This window comes from Thunnus thynnus, chromosome 16 (genome assembly GCF_963924715.1).
Source record: "Thunnus thynnus chromosome 16, fThuThy2.1, whole genome shotgun sequence".
NCBI classification, from domain to species: domain Eukaryota; kingdom Metazoa; phylum Chordata; class Actinopteri; order Scombriformes; family Scombridae; genus Thunnus; species Thunnus thynnus.
Window position 1 is genome coordinate 19,719,028 of NC_089532.1, and position 14,996 is coordinate 19,734,023.

The 14,996-nt window shown below is 39.6% G+C and overlaps 1 protein-coding gene across 1 annotated transcript; it reads right to left on the reverse strand.

The window, feature by feature from the left end:
* Positions 1-1,778: 1,778 nt before the first annotated feature.
* On the reverse strand, positions 1,779-14,874 carry mthfd1b (methylenetetrahydrofolate dehydrogenase (NADP+ dependent) 1b). The gene is made up of 28 exons (XM_067614957.1): positions 14,718-14,874; positions 12,380-12,464; positions 12,024-12,083; positions 11,869-11,922; positions 11,636-11,772; positions 11,331-11,431; positions 11,086-11,222; positions 10,450-10,561; positions 10,212-10,339; positions 9,723-9,820; positions 9,321-9,494; positions 8,481-8,617; positions 8,304-8,350; positions 8,095-8,202; positions 7,930-8,004; positions 7,734-7,836; positions 7,537-7,613; positions 6,455-6,595; positions 6,264-6,332; positions 5,938-6,049; positions 5,585-5,724; positions 5,123-5,164; positions 4,735-4,835; positions 3,971-4,148; positions 3,559-3,666; positions 3,239-3,391; positions 2,603-2,716; positions 1,779-2,498 (listed from the first exon to the last, which is right to left on the reverse strand). The coding sequence occupies exons 1-27, from the start codon at positions 14,753-14,755 to the stop codon at positions 2,627-2,629; spliced, it is 2,805 nt and encodes a 934-aa protein (XP_067471058.1). The 5' UTR covers positions 14,756-14,874; the 3' UTR covers positions 1,779-2,498; positions 2,603-2,626.
* Positions 14,875-14,996: the final 122 nt, after the last annotated feature.

A 14,996-nucleotide genomic window follows, 5' to 3' on the forward strand; every position in this document is an offset into this window, starting at 1 on the left:
ACTCTTGGAAGAAAGGAGAAGCCTTTTTTGGTCTCTGCCTCCAACATGTTTTCAGCTGCGAAGAATTTTCTGGCCGTGACGACTTTGCTTTTGACTTCAGTTTAGTAACAGTAATGAGTGGATTGAAGTGAATTGCTTCCCTCTCTTCCACAGATGACTTATATTCTGCAGTGGTGCATTGCTGTATTTCTGTAGCTGAAAAACCATCGACAGCTGGCTGAGTTTTTAGGTCCACAGAGTCTCTGGTGTGTGTGTTGAAGATTGTAACTGCACGATATTCACCTTCATCGTGGTCGGATTTAAAGGTGCATGTGAAGCAGTCGACTGATGTTGAGAAAATTTGCTTTAAAGCAGTCAGCTTTTGTGCAAACCGATTTTGGTCCAATTGATCAGCTTGAGGTGATTTTCTCTGACGTCCTGTTTTAACTTCTTCACTGATTTTCTCTTCACAGCTTTGTACTGAAATTTCAGTCTTATTACAGCTGTAGTTTATATCACGGTGTCTTCCAGTTTTAATCTTTGCTTTTCCTGGTAGAAGATGTGAAGGAGCTGTCAGTTTTCTCCTAAGCACTTTCTTAACTGAACTACCAGTTTGAGCTTCTTTCACTGACATGGTACTTTTCAGATCATCCAGTCTTCAACTGTTTGCCTGCTAATAGGAGAACATTTGTTTAATCAAACATGTACCCCCAAATATCAAAAAACACAATTTATATGCACTTTGCAGTTTGTCACACTGGTATACCATCCATTATTGTTTCACAGCAGCCAGTCTGTGCATCAGTGAGTCACTCTCTGTCAAAATGCTGATTAGACCTTTCTGAACACTGCTGTCTGATTTCACCTCAATGATTCATACATTCATGTATATTTATAGTCATAAAATATGTTGCTTTTCAATAAAACATATTTCCAAACAGTCCAGTGTAACCTGGAGGGGCTTTTCAAAAACACACATTAATAAATCACATTCAGTTTTTTGAGGAAATATGCAAGTTTCAAATTTTCAGTTTCTATCAACATATTTCAGTTGAGCATATTAAGCTCAGTTAATAAACTGCATGCAAAATTGCTCCTTACCTGTCAGTTATGTCTGTTTATTCCTCTTATTCCACTACATAATACTGCATGTGGCACTTCTTTGAATGTGCCTCTACCCCTCAGACGCTCAACGGAGCTGTAACAACCACACGGCACACGAGTTTCCATAGTGATGCAATGAGTGACGTGTTGCCAACCACCCCCTACCCTTATAAACAGATACAAAGAAAAGAAGGAAATAAGATATTTATTAACAAAAATATTACATCATCAAAATGTCTTGAAATGCATTTGAGAAACAATTTCCTGATTCATTTGCAATATTGATTTGTCTGTGTGTGAAAGAAAAGTTCCCTGCATCAGGGTGCAAAATTAACTTTTTTGTCCATCAGCCAAATGCTTAGTGAATGTTGAAATTTTACCAGCTGCTTAATAGGTTACCATTGGGTTGTTTTTGGCTGGTGAGTAAAGCAAATCTACCATCCACTTATGTATTTTTACCAGCATTTGGCTTGTGGCTGGTGCTAATTTTGTGTCCTGCATGTAATCATGCCACACTCACCTTAATTTCTATCAACAGGTATCACTCAGTGTCTGGAGATCCACAGAAAAACAGTGACTACATTCATTCTATCATATGTTCTACTGATATTAACTGTAGAAAAAAAGTGAAAATGACTGATAGAATAATAATAATACAGTAAGAATAAATCTAAAAAAAGAAAGAGATTGATATGTGGTTTTCTATCAAGGAGATTTATTTGCCAAGAAAGTGGAAACCACTGATTTACAACATCATGACAGTGTATTCTCACATCAGTGCCGATTGCTTCAATGTTATACATTGTTAGAAATATTTAATTAGAATTCATGACAGGCGAAATAGGACTTTTGACAGGAAATTAGACAAGATCACTCAAAAAAATTACAAAACATTTTGTGAGACAGTATTATTTTATGGTTAGACAACATTTTCTAATAGTGAATTTATCGGAAAGGCATTTTTTATTCAGTTGATTATCAACGACAGTGGACTGGAACAGATGCTCCTGATGTAATGGACACAAAATATACACAGGTAGTTAATACAAGAGTCCAGATCTACCACTTTAGAGTCATGAGGGGGGTTCTGGGAAGCGAAAACATCACAGGGCTTGATTTTTCTGCAGCCAGCAATGTAACTAAAAGAAATTTCAACAGGATGTATAGTTTCCCCCTTGCAAAAAGCCTTTCACAGATTTGCAGCGTCAGGAGGATAAACCGTTCTGTGACTAAATTCCTTGATTTACCCATCAACAGCCCTGTGGGCAAAGCAAATCAATTATTTACAGATGTCAGTGGCTCAGTGAAAAAGAACAAACAAAAACAGCGCCAGCAGATGAGCTCGAGGCGCTTCCCGTTATAACAGCAGTCCATCACATTTCATTAAGGCTCAGAAGCTGGGCCACATCTATACACTGAGACAAAGAAAACAAAAAGGGCAACATATTAATAGTTATCATATATTCCTACCAACTCCTGTGTAAGATTTATATCTGAAAGTCTTAATTCCTCTCCTTACCATCATACAGAGCAGAGTCCTGTTTTAGAAGAGCCCGTTGACCTGCTCAGTCTCAGGATCCAGGTCAATATCATAGAAACATGGCCTGGTTGGCAGACCAGGGATTGTGGGCATCTAGGAAGAAAACACAGAAATAGAAAATTTTTTTATTATAGACAATTAAACAGTATGTAATTGATATACTGTACACATTTCTGGTGACATGGAGACTCATTTAAATATCAGTGCATTTAAATTAAGAAATAAATCGTCTCTTCTACAGTAACATTAGGACACGTTGTCTGCTAGTTTATGCAATAGTTTATGCATAAAACATACATATGATCATGATTGGATCATGAATAGATTCAGCCATTTATTGCAAAGACTGATCACCGGAGTGAGTGTCTGAAACATAGCTGACAGAGTGTGATGTCACGTGATTGTAATCTAAATGGAAATGTTAAGAAAGTTGAGTCGTACTAGTCATGTTTTGTTTAAGGATGACAGATGAATGTAGAAAATCAAGATGTGTGCACTGGGATGCAGTTGGATGGTGCAGAGCAGTGAAGAGTCACACCCCTGACTCTCAGAAATGACATCTTTGGCAATTCTGTGGAAAGCAATTGTTTGTTCAACATAAATAAAAAAGCTTACCGTCCCAACTAGCGGGAAGAGAAAGCCAGCGCCCACACTGGCACGGATGTCTCTGATTGGCAGGATGAACCCTGTGGGCACACCCTTCTTGTCTGCCTCGTGAGAGAGCGACAGGTGTGTCTTCGCCATGCAGATCGGCAGATTGCCGAAACCCTGAGGGGAGACAAGTAGACCAAAACAATCAATTTCATGGATCTTTTACAAAAAGCCTATTCAAGCATTCTCCGTCCAATTATGATGAACTCAACTGACAGCAGCAACCAATAAACAGGCCAAACAGTGCAGTAGAAAGAAACATATGGACTAGAAGAGATGGTGACCTGTTTGGTGTAGAGCTCCACCTTCTGCTGGGCCTCCGGGAGAAGCTCAATATCATCCGCTCCGTAGATCTTCTGGGCGATTATTCGAATCTTATCAGCAATAGGGAGCTAAAATGGAATTATAAATAATATACACACTACCGTCAGTGTAGTCCTTCAGTTGATATGCCTGCACATGAATGCCAACCAGACAAAACTTGTACACATGCAGTTCTTGATTTGAGTTTACATGGACGTTATTTTTAATCACTTGTTTCACTGAGATACTGGATACATGTATAAGAGAGCATTTCCTTGTGGATAAGGACATTATTTTTTCTTCAGGTATCAGATGGCTGATATCTTTAGTAACACAAAAAACTGAGAAACAGAAATAGCAATGGACTGCCCCAGTAAAGGTAAGGGCACATACCTCCAAATCATAGAGGAACTTGAAGCTGCTGGGGGCCTCAGTGGCCCTCTGGACGGCCTGACCAAGGGCCACTGCGCCGGCTCCACCCTCGGCCCAGTGGGAGCAGCGCACAGCATCGAAGGCTCCGGCAGCTTTGGCCATGTTGCAGACCAACTCCAGCTCAGCCATGGTGTCGGTCCTGCAGGATGGGAAAGCACAATGAAAAGCACGAGAGATAAACAGACAGGGAGAATGTTCCCATACGTAAGGGTTAAGGGAAATAAACCGGTAGATTGGTTATTCAAGAAAAACCCAAAAATGTCTTTACTACACATCAATCTATATATGACACAACACATTTCTATCACTACTTTTTGCCTTATCTATTTATTGACACAATTCCTTTCTGCCTTAAACAAAGGTTATATATTTGAGATACTAAGAAATTAGTAAATGTTGTCATTCAGCCTAATGCATTCTAATTTGTGAGAAAAATAATTAAACAGATTCACAACCACTTTATCCTGCTTTAAACCTGAATTCATTGATTTTTGTTTTGGCCATTTGGGGGAAGCACAACAAGCTATAAAAACAACATTGATCATTCTCTGTGGGTTCGTCACTACAAGCGACCCCTTTCACATCACACAGACATTTGATCCTTTATAAGTGGAAATATATTGATTAAAGCAGCTTTAAGTGGAATAAAGTTTTCTGTATCAATGTTTGTGGTTGTATAGTTCTTTTTAGTCTTTTTTCCTACCATATCGTCATCCTTCACTTACTTGAAAGCATTGACGGCCACCACCACAGGCACGCCGAAGTGCTTTGCGTTCTCTATCTGCTTCCTCATGTTGCTGCAACCCTTCTCCAGCAGCTCCAGGTTCTACGTGCAGGTACACAAACACTTTTAAATTAGCTTGTGAGAAAGTCGTCCACAGAAAAGTTCTATGTTGATGCTTATATAATGTTTACTGTATGCTTACACAAAGCCGTTACACTTCAGTTGCTGTTCTGTGCTACATGTAATGCACGTTTGACATATTAATTAAGTGTGCAGACATGGATCCATACAAACTAATAACTTAAAAGAATCTCGATGACGAGATGTTGATCTACAGCTCATCAACAGAAAACAAAATCATTTTTTGACATTTGGTTCTTCTTCATTACCTCTTCGATATATTCCTTAGGCAGAGGCATCCCAGCAGTGACCTGAACAAAAATTAGTAAACAAAAAAGTAAAATATTTCAGTTAATTTAATAAGTACAAGAATGAGCTCATCAAATCTTGTATAACAGAGACCATTCTTAAGATTTTTTCTCAGCTGTTTGCCTCACAATTATTAAGAAGCGGTGTGAAAACAGGACAGTATGAGTGAGTGATTGCTCTGTGATGTCCACTCAGCAGGAAATATAATTGCACTCCCAGCAGTGCGATGTCATTCACTGAAGGACATGCACAGGAAATATTTATTGTGATTGTGTGAATGCTGATGTTGTGTTCAGAATTCACAGTGGAGAAATGTGACAGTAATGCAGAATCGTACATTTATGTAAAAGCATGAGTGTTTGTTTTTTCCCCTAAATTAAAGTCACTATAGTAATTGTCTTGTCATTAGGAAGAAAACTCACCGTTGGTCCTCCTCCGTGCATCTTCAGGGCTCGCACAGTGGCCACCAACACCACCACATGGGGCCTTAGGCCTGAGTAGCGGCACTTGATGTTGAAGAACTTCTCCATGCCGATGTCAGCACCAAAGCCAGCCTCCGTCACTGTTTGGCAAAATCCACAGCAGTCGTGTGACAAAGAGAACAGGAACAGAATCACAGCTATAATATCTTCTACTCACAATCAACACATACAATACAAGCCAATATTTACTGCAGCACTTCAGTGCTAGACCAGGCACAACATTGATTAACATTGATTAAATAACATTGATTAAATAAAAGCTATCATTGAGCCATTTTCTCAGCTCCACTCACCTACAAAGCCCTCGGGTCCGACCAATTTCAAAGCAATTTTATCAGCCAGGATGGAGGAGTTGCCGTGGGCGATGTTGGCAAAGGGACCCGCATGGACAAAAACAGGGTTTCCCTGTGGATTTACATGACTCATATGTGACACAAAACTCAAGACAACGTAACCTCTCTAGTACACACTTGGATAACAAAAGATTTAGAGAAAATCAACACTTTGACTAAAAGCTCAATGTGTTTGCTTGTGACAGTTATACCAACAACAACAAACAACAACAACACTAAATGTCAAAGGACTGAGCTTTGGAACATGTGTGTTGAGTTTAACCTACCTCCAAAGTCTGCATCAGGTTTGGCTTGATGGCATCTTTCATTAGCACAGTTAGAGCACCACAAACACCCTATAGAGAAAAACATTTTATCACACAGACAGCTTCATTACAAGTGGCATAACATGTGCGGCATATGAGCCTTTTCTTAAATTCAGAAAGTCACACTTGGAAGGAGCCTCTAGAGCACTGACCAGATCCTCGGTGGTGATAGGCTGTCCGCTGCGGCTGGTGGCCACGACCATCTTGGCTAGACGCTGACGCATGTCCTCCAGGCTGCTGGTGAGGGCGAGCACTGCCATGATTTCACTGGCCACTGTGATGTCAAACTGGGCCTGGAAGACAAGGAGGTCACCGCAAAGGTATATCCCTTTATCAGCAACAGAATAGTTGTTCACATTAGGGCTGGGCGATATATTGATATCATATCGATATCGTGATATGAGACTAGATATTGTCTTAGATTTTGGATATCGTGATATGGCAAAGTGTTGTCTTTTCCTGGTTTTAAAGGCTGCATTACAGTAAAGTGATGCAGCAGGGGCGGCTTTGGCTCAGGAGGTAGAGCGGGTCATCCACTAACTGGAAGATCAGCAGTTCGATTCCTGGCTCCTCCAGTCCACATGTCAAAATGTCCTCGGGCAAGATACTGAGCCCAAAATTGCTCCCGATGCTGTGCCATGTGTGAATGTGTGTATGAATGATTAGTTCTAACTGATGTGCAGGTTGGCACCTTGCATGGCAACCCCTGCCATCAGCATATGAATGTGGTGTGAATAGGTGAATGTGGTCTGTAATGTACTTTGAGCCGTCGGAAGACTAGAAAGGCGCTATATAAGTTCAGTCAATTTGATGTAAGTTGATGTAATTTCATCAACTTACCAGACTGTTCTAGCTGTTCTATTATTTGCCTTTAACCACTTAGTCATTATATCCACATTACTGATCATTATTTATCAAAAATCTCATTGTGTCAATATTTTGTGAAAGCACCAATAGTCATCCCTACAATATTGTCATAATATTGATATCAAGGTATGTGGTCAAATATATTGTGATATTTGATTTCGTCCATATCGCCCAGCCCAAGTGTCTCATTATAGTAACAGAAGCTAAACTTAAGTATTTTTAATTTTGCTGCAAACTCCCCAAAACTCTTTCTGGGTCCTTCTTTCAATCCAATGCTTTAACCGACTAAGTGTAGAGTTTTTATGTGATTACAGCATCTACTGAATTTTAGTGAATAAGAAACAGCTTTGTGGATCTTTTCTGTTACCTCTCTTGTGTATCCCTTTTCAGTAGGCGACTGGCCGATTGTGATCTTCCTCAGGAATCGATCATTGGTATCCAACACTGAATTGACACACAGAGACAACAAAAACATTTTATAAAACATACATAAAGCCTGATCAATACACTCTCATACATACAGCAGAACTACTGAGGATGAAGAGGCCTCTCAGATGTTCGTACCTCTCTGCCAGGTGACAGAGCTTGGTTCAATGTCCAGACGGGCAAAGCGGGTGATCTCTTCCTCATTCAGAGTAGAGGGATCGGTCTTCTCTATGCCCAGTTTCTTAAAAAAGTAGAAACCTTAAATGTCAGAGGTGCCCTGTAGTATAGACTGTGAGTTAAATCAAACCTGCAAGTCTATGAAGCTATCGCTTACTTTTAGTCTGTTAATCTGGACGGGGGAGAACTTCCTCTGTCCTCCACTGAGGGGAACCAAGCGATTGTACAGGGCCTAAAGATGTATACGGAAGCAAAGCTAATCGTTATTAACTTGTAAGAAGTGTATTTTTTTAAGAAACCACTGACAAAAGAGAGTACTCACCTTGTCAGTTTGTGTGTACTCGTGGAACATGCGGGCGTCGATGGCAGCAGCCACCAAGTTGTTGGCAGCCGTGATGGCATGAATGTCGCCGGTGAGATGGAGATTGAACTAAAATGAACAGACTTGTTAATTCAAATTTTCTTTGTATTTTTACAGTTTCTTTTACAGTTTATTTTAACAGTTTCTAATTTTAAACAGGGGTGCAGTACCTCTTCCATCGGAATGACTTGAGAATATCCACCTCCTGCGGCACCCCCTGCAGACACAAGACAAAATATAATAATAATAATGAAGATGAATATATCAGTACAGAACTAAAAATTTACATTTCAGCAGTTCGTAACATGTGCATCCTGTCACTGAGTGTACATTTTATGAAAGATCACCTTTAATGCCGAAGGTGGGTCCCTGTGAAGGCTGTCGGACACAAGCGAACACATTGAGCTTCATGTGGGCTCCCAGCGCCTGGACCAGGCCGATGGTGGTGGTGCTCTTTCCCTCCCCCAGAGGAGTGGGTGTAATGCTGCAGACAGAGATTGTTGTCAGCACTGCACATATTTACCAGTAGGGCCCAAAGTTTGGCACTATATGTGTGACTTAAACAGAGTATGTGGTGAGAGGTACACATGAGAATGGTCTTTTGTTTGAGGGTTAGGGTTTTTTGAGTTCTGCTGTATGACGAATTAGAAGACTTGTCCACTGTATGAACTCACTGGGCAATATGAAAAAAAATAATATTACAACCATAAATAGTGATTCTGAGTCAGTATATAGTATCTAACAGCTAGTGTGAAAACAAATCCCATTAAATAATCAAATTATTTTAATGGAATTGACCTAAAAGATAAAATTAGGTTAAGTTTAATTTTGTGAGTGATTATCTTTATTACTATTAGTAATTAGTGCTATTAATTCAAAACACTGAATTGCTTATCATAATAACTTCATACTAATTTCTTTGTTATAATATGATTCTTTATAAAGATAATAAACAATGATATTAAATTACTTCCAAGAAATAAGCAATTGACATAATTGATAAATTACATAAATTACTCTTGGTGAGTAATTTATGTAATTTAACCAGTTCTTGGCAGGTGAGAAAAAATGATTTCAAACACTATGAGTATATTATTACCTTAAAATGAAGACTAAAAAATAGGGAATAATCAAAGAAATGCTATAATCAGAGAAAACAACAGTAGATAAAAGTGCTGACAGCATACCCAGTGACCACCACATATTTGCCGTCTGGTTGACCCTGCAGGCGTTTGATAATATTCAGTTGGACCTTGGCCTTGGTCTTGCCATAGAGCTCCACCTCATCAGACAGAAGGCCCACCTCCCTTGCTAGATGGCCAATGGGCTTGGGCACACAGGAGCGAGAAATCACAATGTCACTGTTGGAGTTACAAAAGACACAAAATTACTTTTTCATCTGAGCGAAGGTGTGAACAGCATAGACTGTAAGAGAAATACCACATTATGAGATTCCTAACATGTGATAAAGAATTAAACCGGCTCCTCTTGCATGTTGGTTATTGAATTTAACAAATCCTTCATGAGAAGTTAAAGCACACATGACTAAGAGAGGGGGAAATGTGACGCAGGAGGAGAATGAGACAAACCTTGGCACGGGCTTCTGGAGATTGAGTTTGGTGTACGAAATGTCCCACTTCCCTGGTTGATGGCTCTCCAGGAAACGCCTTGCACTCAGCACTGTGTTCTACACACACATACACAAACACAAGTCATTCTTTTATTATTTAGGATACATGAAACCAAAGAACAAAAAGCATAAATTTTCAACCTTACATACTGCTCCCACCTAACATACTTCTGCTAGTGATGAAAATACAAAAAAAAGAATCATTCAGCTGCAATTAAAATGTCATTATTAGAATATTGCAGTAAATCAAGACCAAAGCATCTGAGAGAGCAGGTGTGTCCTGTGTAAAAACCAGCAGGTTCAATAAACAGTGTTTTTAAATAACGCTGATAAGGCTGGTCCGATGAACACTGCAGCATATTCAACAAGAACCCGACACTGTCACAGAAACTCTACTTAAATGAATACTAAGGTGAAATAAAGTTCAGGATTCACAGATGGACCTTACCGCCATCAGCATGGCCACAGTCATGGGTCCCACACCGCCAGGCACCGGGGTGATGAAGCCAGCCTGCTCCTTGGCTGAAGCATACTGGACATCACCCACCACCCTCTTCCCACTAGGTTTAGTCTCATCTGAATGACACAGAGAGAAACTTTGAGGTAAATAACATACAATTACCTCTGAAAAAGTACAGGAAAAAAACCTAAAACTACACTAGACAGAAAAGCCTGAGGAAGCAAACCTGGAACATGGTTGATGCCACAGTCGATGACCACTGCTCCTTTCTTGATCCACTCTCCTTTTACCATCTCTGCTTTCCCAATGCCGACAACCAGAATATCTGCTTTGCCCACCTGGACGAAGACAATGATGGACATGAGTGAATGCTTACCGAAAAAGAGAAAATCACTCATTCTGTGCTTGGCAAATATTACTTCTTACATGACTCAATAGCAATGTCCTAAATATTGTAATACATGATATTATAGTTTCTACCACTTAGCAGCAGCAAAGATCTATAATTGCCAGTATGCCCTCATTAACCAGTTGTTTATGGAGCATCTGGAAAAGTTTCATTAAAAATATCTGCTAATTTGTCAGAATATTCAACATGTTTTTGTTTATGATTTATTACATTATCATGTATATATTCCACCTGGTTTTATGCACTGAAAGCAGAAGCCAAATAAAGTTGAAGTCTCTTTAGGTCTTTTTTTACATTTTGATTTGTGAATCCTAAAATTAAACCAACATGTCAGATTGGGATTTTGAATAGCTGCTACTTGCTGTATAGAGAAATGCAGTTTGCTTGTAAAACAACACACCAGATCAGTAGTAAAATTATAGATTTTTTTAAGATAAAGTGTTATGTTTGTACCTCCCCAGCGAGATCAGCGGTTTTAGAGTGACAGGTGGTGACAGTGGCGTGGTTCCACAGCAGCAGGTCATGCATCGGTGCACCCACAATCTTGCTGCGACCAATCACAACCGCTCTCTTCCCTGCCACAGACACACCTGTAGAGAAGCAGTCGACCCATCAGTTCATTCAGACCGAATTCAAAAAGCACAGACTCCTTTTTACTTGACAACGCAGCTTTGAGGATATCAAATTGTTGTGTTTACCGGTCTGTCTGATCAGTTCCATGCAGCCGTTTGGCGTGCAGGGGATGAAGCAATCGCCCAGGTCTCCACGAGACAGCTTCCCTGCATTTATGCTGGTCAGTCTGTAAATGGACCAAAACACACACAAGAATTAAATATTATAAATTAATTATATCTTAAAACCTAAAAGTATCCAAGTGAGACAAATCTCACTTGGATACTTTTTGAGAATTAAAAAGGAAGCAGAGAAACACATCAGCTTGATTCAAAAGAGGAGTAAACAAACCTTCAAATGAAGCCGATCCTTAACTTATGTCTTTGCTTACCCGTCTACATCCTTCTCTGGGGCCACGGCGTTGGTGACCTTCTCTGTGTCGATCTTGTGGATTGAGTCTAAGGGCAGCTGGACAATGAGGCCATGGATAGACGAGTTCTCATTCACCTCTGTGATACTGTGAAGAATCTACAGACAGACAGATGACTTTATACTTTCAGGTACATGTAGTTCATTGTCATTTACTGTGTTCTCCTAGTTTCAAAACATCAACCTCCTCCACACCTCCTCCTCTGTTGCAGTCTTGGGAAGTCTCATATGTGTTGCATTTATTCCAATCTGTGTACACATACAAAGAGATTAGGTCTGAAGTTAGAAGTGACTGTGAACAAATTACAGTAGAGGTGAAGTGAAGAAAAAAAACCAATGATTTTGTTTACCTCTGCTGCTGCCTTCAACTTCATGCTGATATAGAGATTTGAATCATCACGGTCTCCAACCTGCAAAGACAGATAGAATCACTTTGCGTGTATGTATTACAGACATGTGTCCATCTACAAAAGGGAGACTTTAGTAGACATTAATAGTAGTACACATTTATAAACTGTGTATGCATGCAACAGCACACAATAACACAAAGTCAAGGATACACAGTAGATCCAAATCCTTACCTGCCGACCATCTCCAGGGGCAAGCCATGAGAGAGTACATGGCAAAATAAGCTGATATGAAACATCCAAAAATGTTTTTTTACTCTTTCATGTGATAGTTCCCAAACTTCCCATCTTGCACTCACCTGTAGAACCACTAGACCAGGTCTGAAGTTGGGGTCCTGCAGCTTCATCTGCTCAACCTCATTCTTCAAACGCTGCCTCACTTGCCTGAGAAAACACAACAACAGAATAAAGTTTTCAATAATGTTTTAAATCTCTGTGCAGTGATTGTTGTACCATTCACGCAGTTTTACAATTACTACAATAAGCTAGGACCATATGGTACAAACACCAAAGGCCCAACTCATTCCATTTCCTCGCAGTGGTTACAGACTTTGTGAACATGCCATCTGGCTATCTCATTGTTACATTGATAATCATTTTCCAGTCCTCAGTCATAAAGCCCGGCCATCAGAGTCCCTCCAGGAAAATGATTGTATCTTTGGTCTTTGTCTTTACTTTATCTTTACTTGTTTAACAATTTGGAGAGTGGGAAACATTCCAGTATTTTGTGTTGGGGGAACAGATAAGCCACACCTGAGATAAAGATTAGGCAAAATCAATTGAACAAATCAAAGAAAAGACAGACAGCTGTGACACTAGGTAAACTGGACTTCAGCTCACAGCAATTAAAAGTAATCTTAAGATCTATCATGTGTGTCTGAACAAAGACCTGATTGCATTTCTTTTGTATTGTATTAATACAATAAACCACATATCTAATCTGCTTTGTTGATCTTGTCCACTGCGGATGAGAATGAGAGCAAGGCCATTCAAAAATATGTAAAAATATGTATGATGATCTTGTTTAAAACTCTAACCTACAAAAGTGATTTAGATTAAGCCTGCATCGTCTCTGTGCATCACTTTAACTTAGAAATACACCAAGTGCTTTCTACTGATTATAGATGCATGACACCAATTTGAGCTACCTTTAAAGCAACCTTAGAGTGTTTTTGCCAAAGTGATCCTGCAAAAAAGAGCTTTATATTCTCAAATCGTGGATGATCGGAAGGTCTACAAGCCCCATTTATAACATCAGGCATCCCAATTGCATAACATTAGCCTCCCTGAAGGCTACAATGGAGAGGAAACAATTATACAATACATATTTTAAATGATTCAATGATTTAATGCAAGTAATAAAAAAAAAAAAAAAAAATGAACCCGGTAATTTTGTTTTTTAGGAAAACAATTTTCCATATGACCTGAGGACAGATTTGATATAAAGCAAGATTTGCTTTATATTTATTAAATCGGGAGAAGAGAGAAAATGAGGACTATGACTATGCACACTAGTAAATTCAATCGTTATTACATATTGCATCATAACAAGAATACTCATCACAGCTGGTATGGTAACTGATCAACTAAATTAACTCCTATAAACAAAAGCCATTCATACAACAAACAGTACTGTAGTAGTTGTGCTCTGATTGTGATGCTTCTTAATAGAACACACTTTTGGATAACTGACTGTAGAAAACTACTTTTCCTGGAAGGCAAAGAAAACCTCATCAATAAACCTGAATCCATAAAGGCTACTTGTCCAGCACAGTAAATGGTATGCCAGATTCAGAGATAATGAGTGTAAATCCTCCAACTGAAGGGACAGCAGACCTGTGGCGAGGCTGTACAGCCCCTTTGTGTTGCATGAAATAATTACCTAATGAGTTCTGTGAGGGGCAGTTAACAGGGTGCAGGCTGTTAGGTCTTGTGACAGGCACATGCAAACTAAATGTCCTGCACTTTTTTTTGGATTCAGTCAAACTTTGAAACATATTTTGAAGATTGTACTCAAATATTAAAAGAACGACACAAGTAGGGTTTTCTGAGTGTCATGACTGGTGTTTGACAGCCTCATCACCTGAGTTCGGTGGAGGGCAATAGGACAAAGATCATATCACACCACCACAACTTCTTACATAATACTGCAGGATTTGTAATCATTCATGCCACAAATTTTAATGGCTGAATCATAATGGATTTTTACCAAATTTTGACAGTTGCTCAAAAACCAGCATTGCATTTAGACTAACCTACATGACTATCAGGAAACACATATCACATGCACCTTGAGAGGGGTATCAACTGTGATTTCTCGGCTGATTACCTGTTATTAACAATGACAATTGTTGGCACACTTCATTCACGTGGTCAGCACCATGTTGGACGAATTAATACCAAGTTATTAAACGTTTTTCTGCTGCCTGCACTGGGAAGAGCAGTTCCTTGAAACAAAAAACAGCTGCACGTAAAATGTGCATAAGGCTGGCAGACTGCACAAAAGTTGTTTTAAACTAACTCAGTTGGCTAGTTAGCTTCCTAGTTAGCCAGCACTGAGATCCATGCTTCAGGCTGATTACGTCTATCTGGATACCTGTGCATTCATAAACGTGCTGAATAAAATGTGATACTTACGCTGAAACCTCTTTCCCACTTATGATTTGAGCTGACATCTTCGGGCCTGACAGTCTGCGTTCAAATGGTGTTTAGAGTTCGTCCCTGCAGCACACTCACTGCGTGACAACAAGAATGAGACCGCGGTGGCCACCAAAAACTTAAGTTTATTCAGAAACCCGTCAGTAGTCGAATGGGGGGTGGCGCAGGCTCCGTTCACAAATACAACACTAACGCAAAAAAATATCGTATTAACTTTCAGGAATAGCGACGAATGCGGAACGTATCCTCACCAGTGGG

Bases quoted from the DNA above. Each gene is read 5' to 3' on its own strand.
- mthfd1b (XM_067614957.1), bottom strand. From the start codon at position 14,755: ATGTCAGCTCAAATCATAAGTGGGAAAGAGGTTTCAGC. The intron at 11,923-12,023 runs GTAAACAAAATC...ATGTGTACACAG, and splicing joins AGTTGAAGGCAGCAGCAGAG to ATTGGAATAAATGCAACACA. The intron at 8,351-8,480 runs GTGATCTTTCAT...TTGTGTCTGCAG, and splicing joins ACCCACCTTCGGCATTAAAG to GGGGTGCCGCAGGAGGTGGA.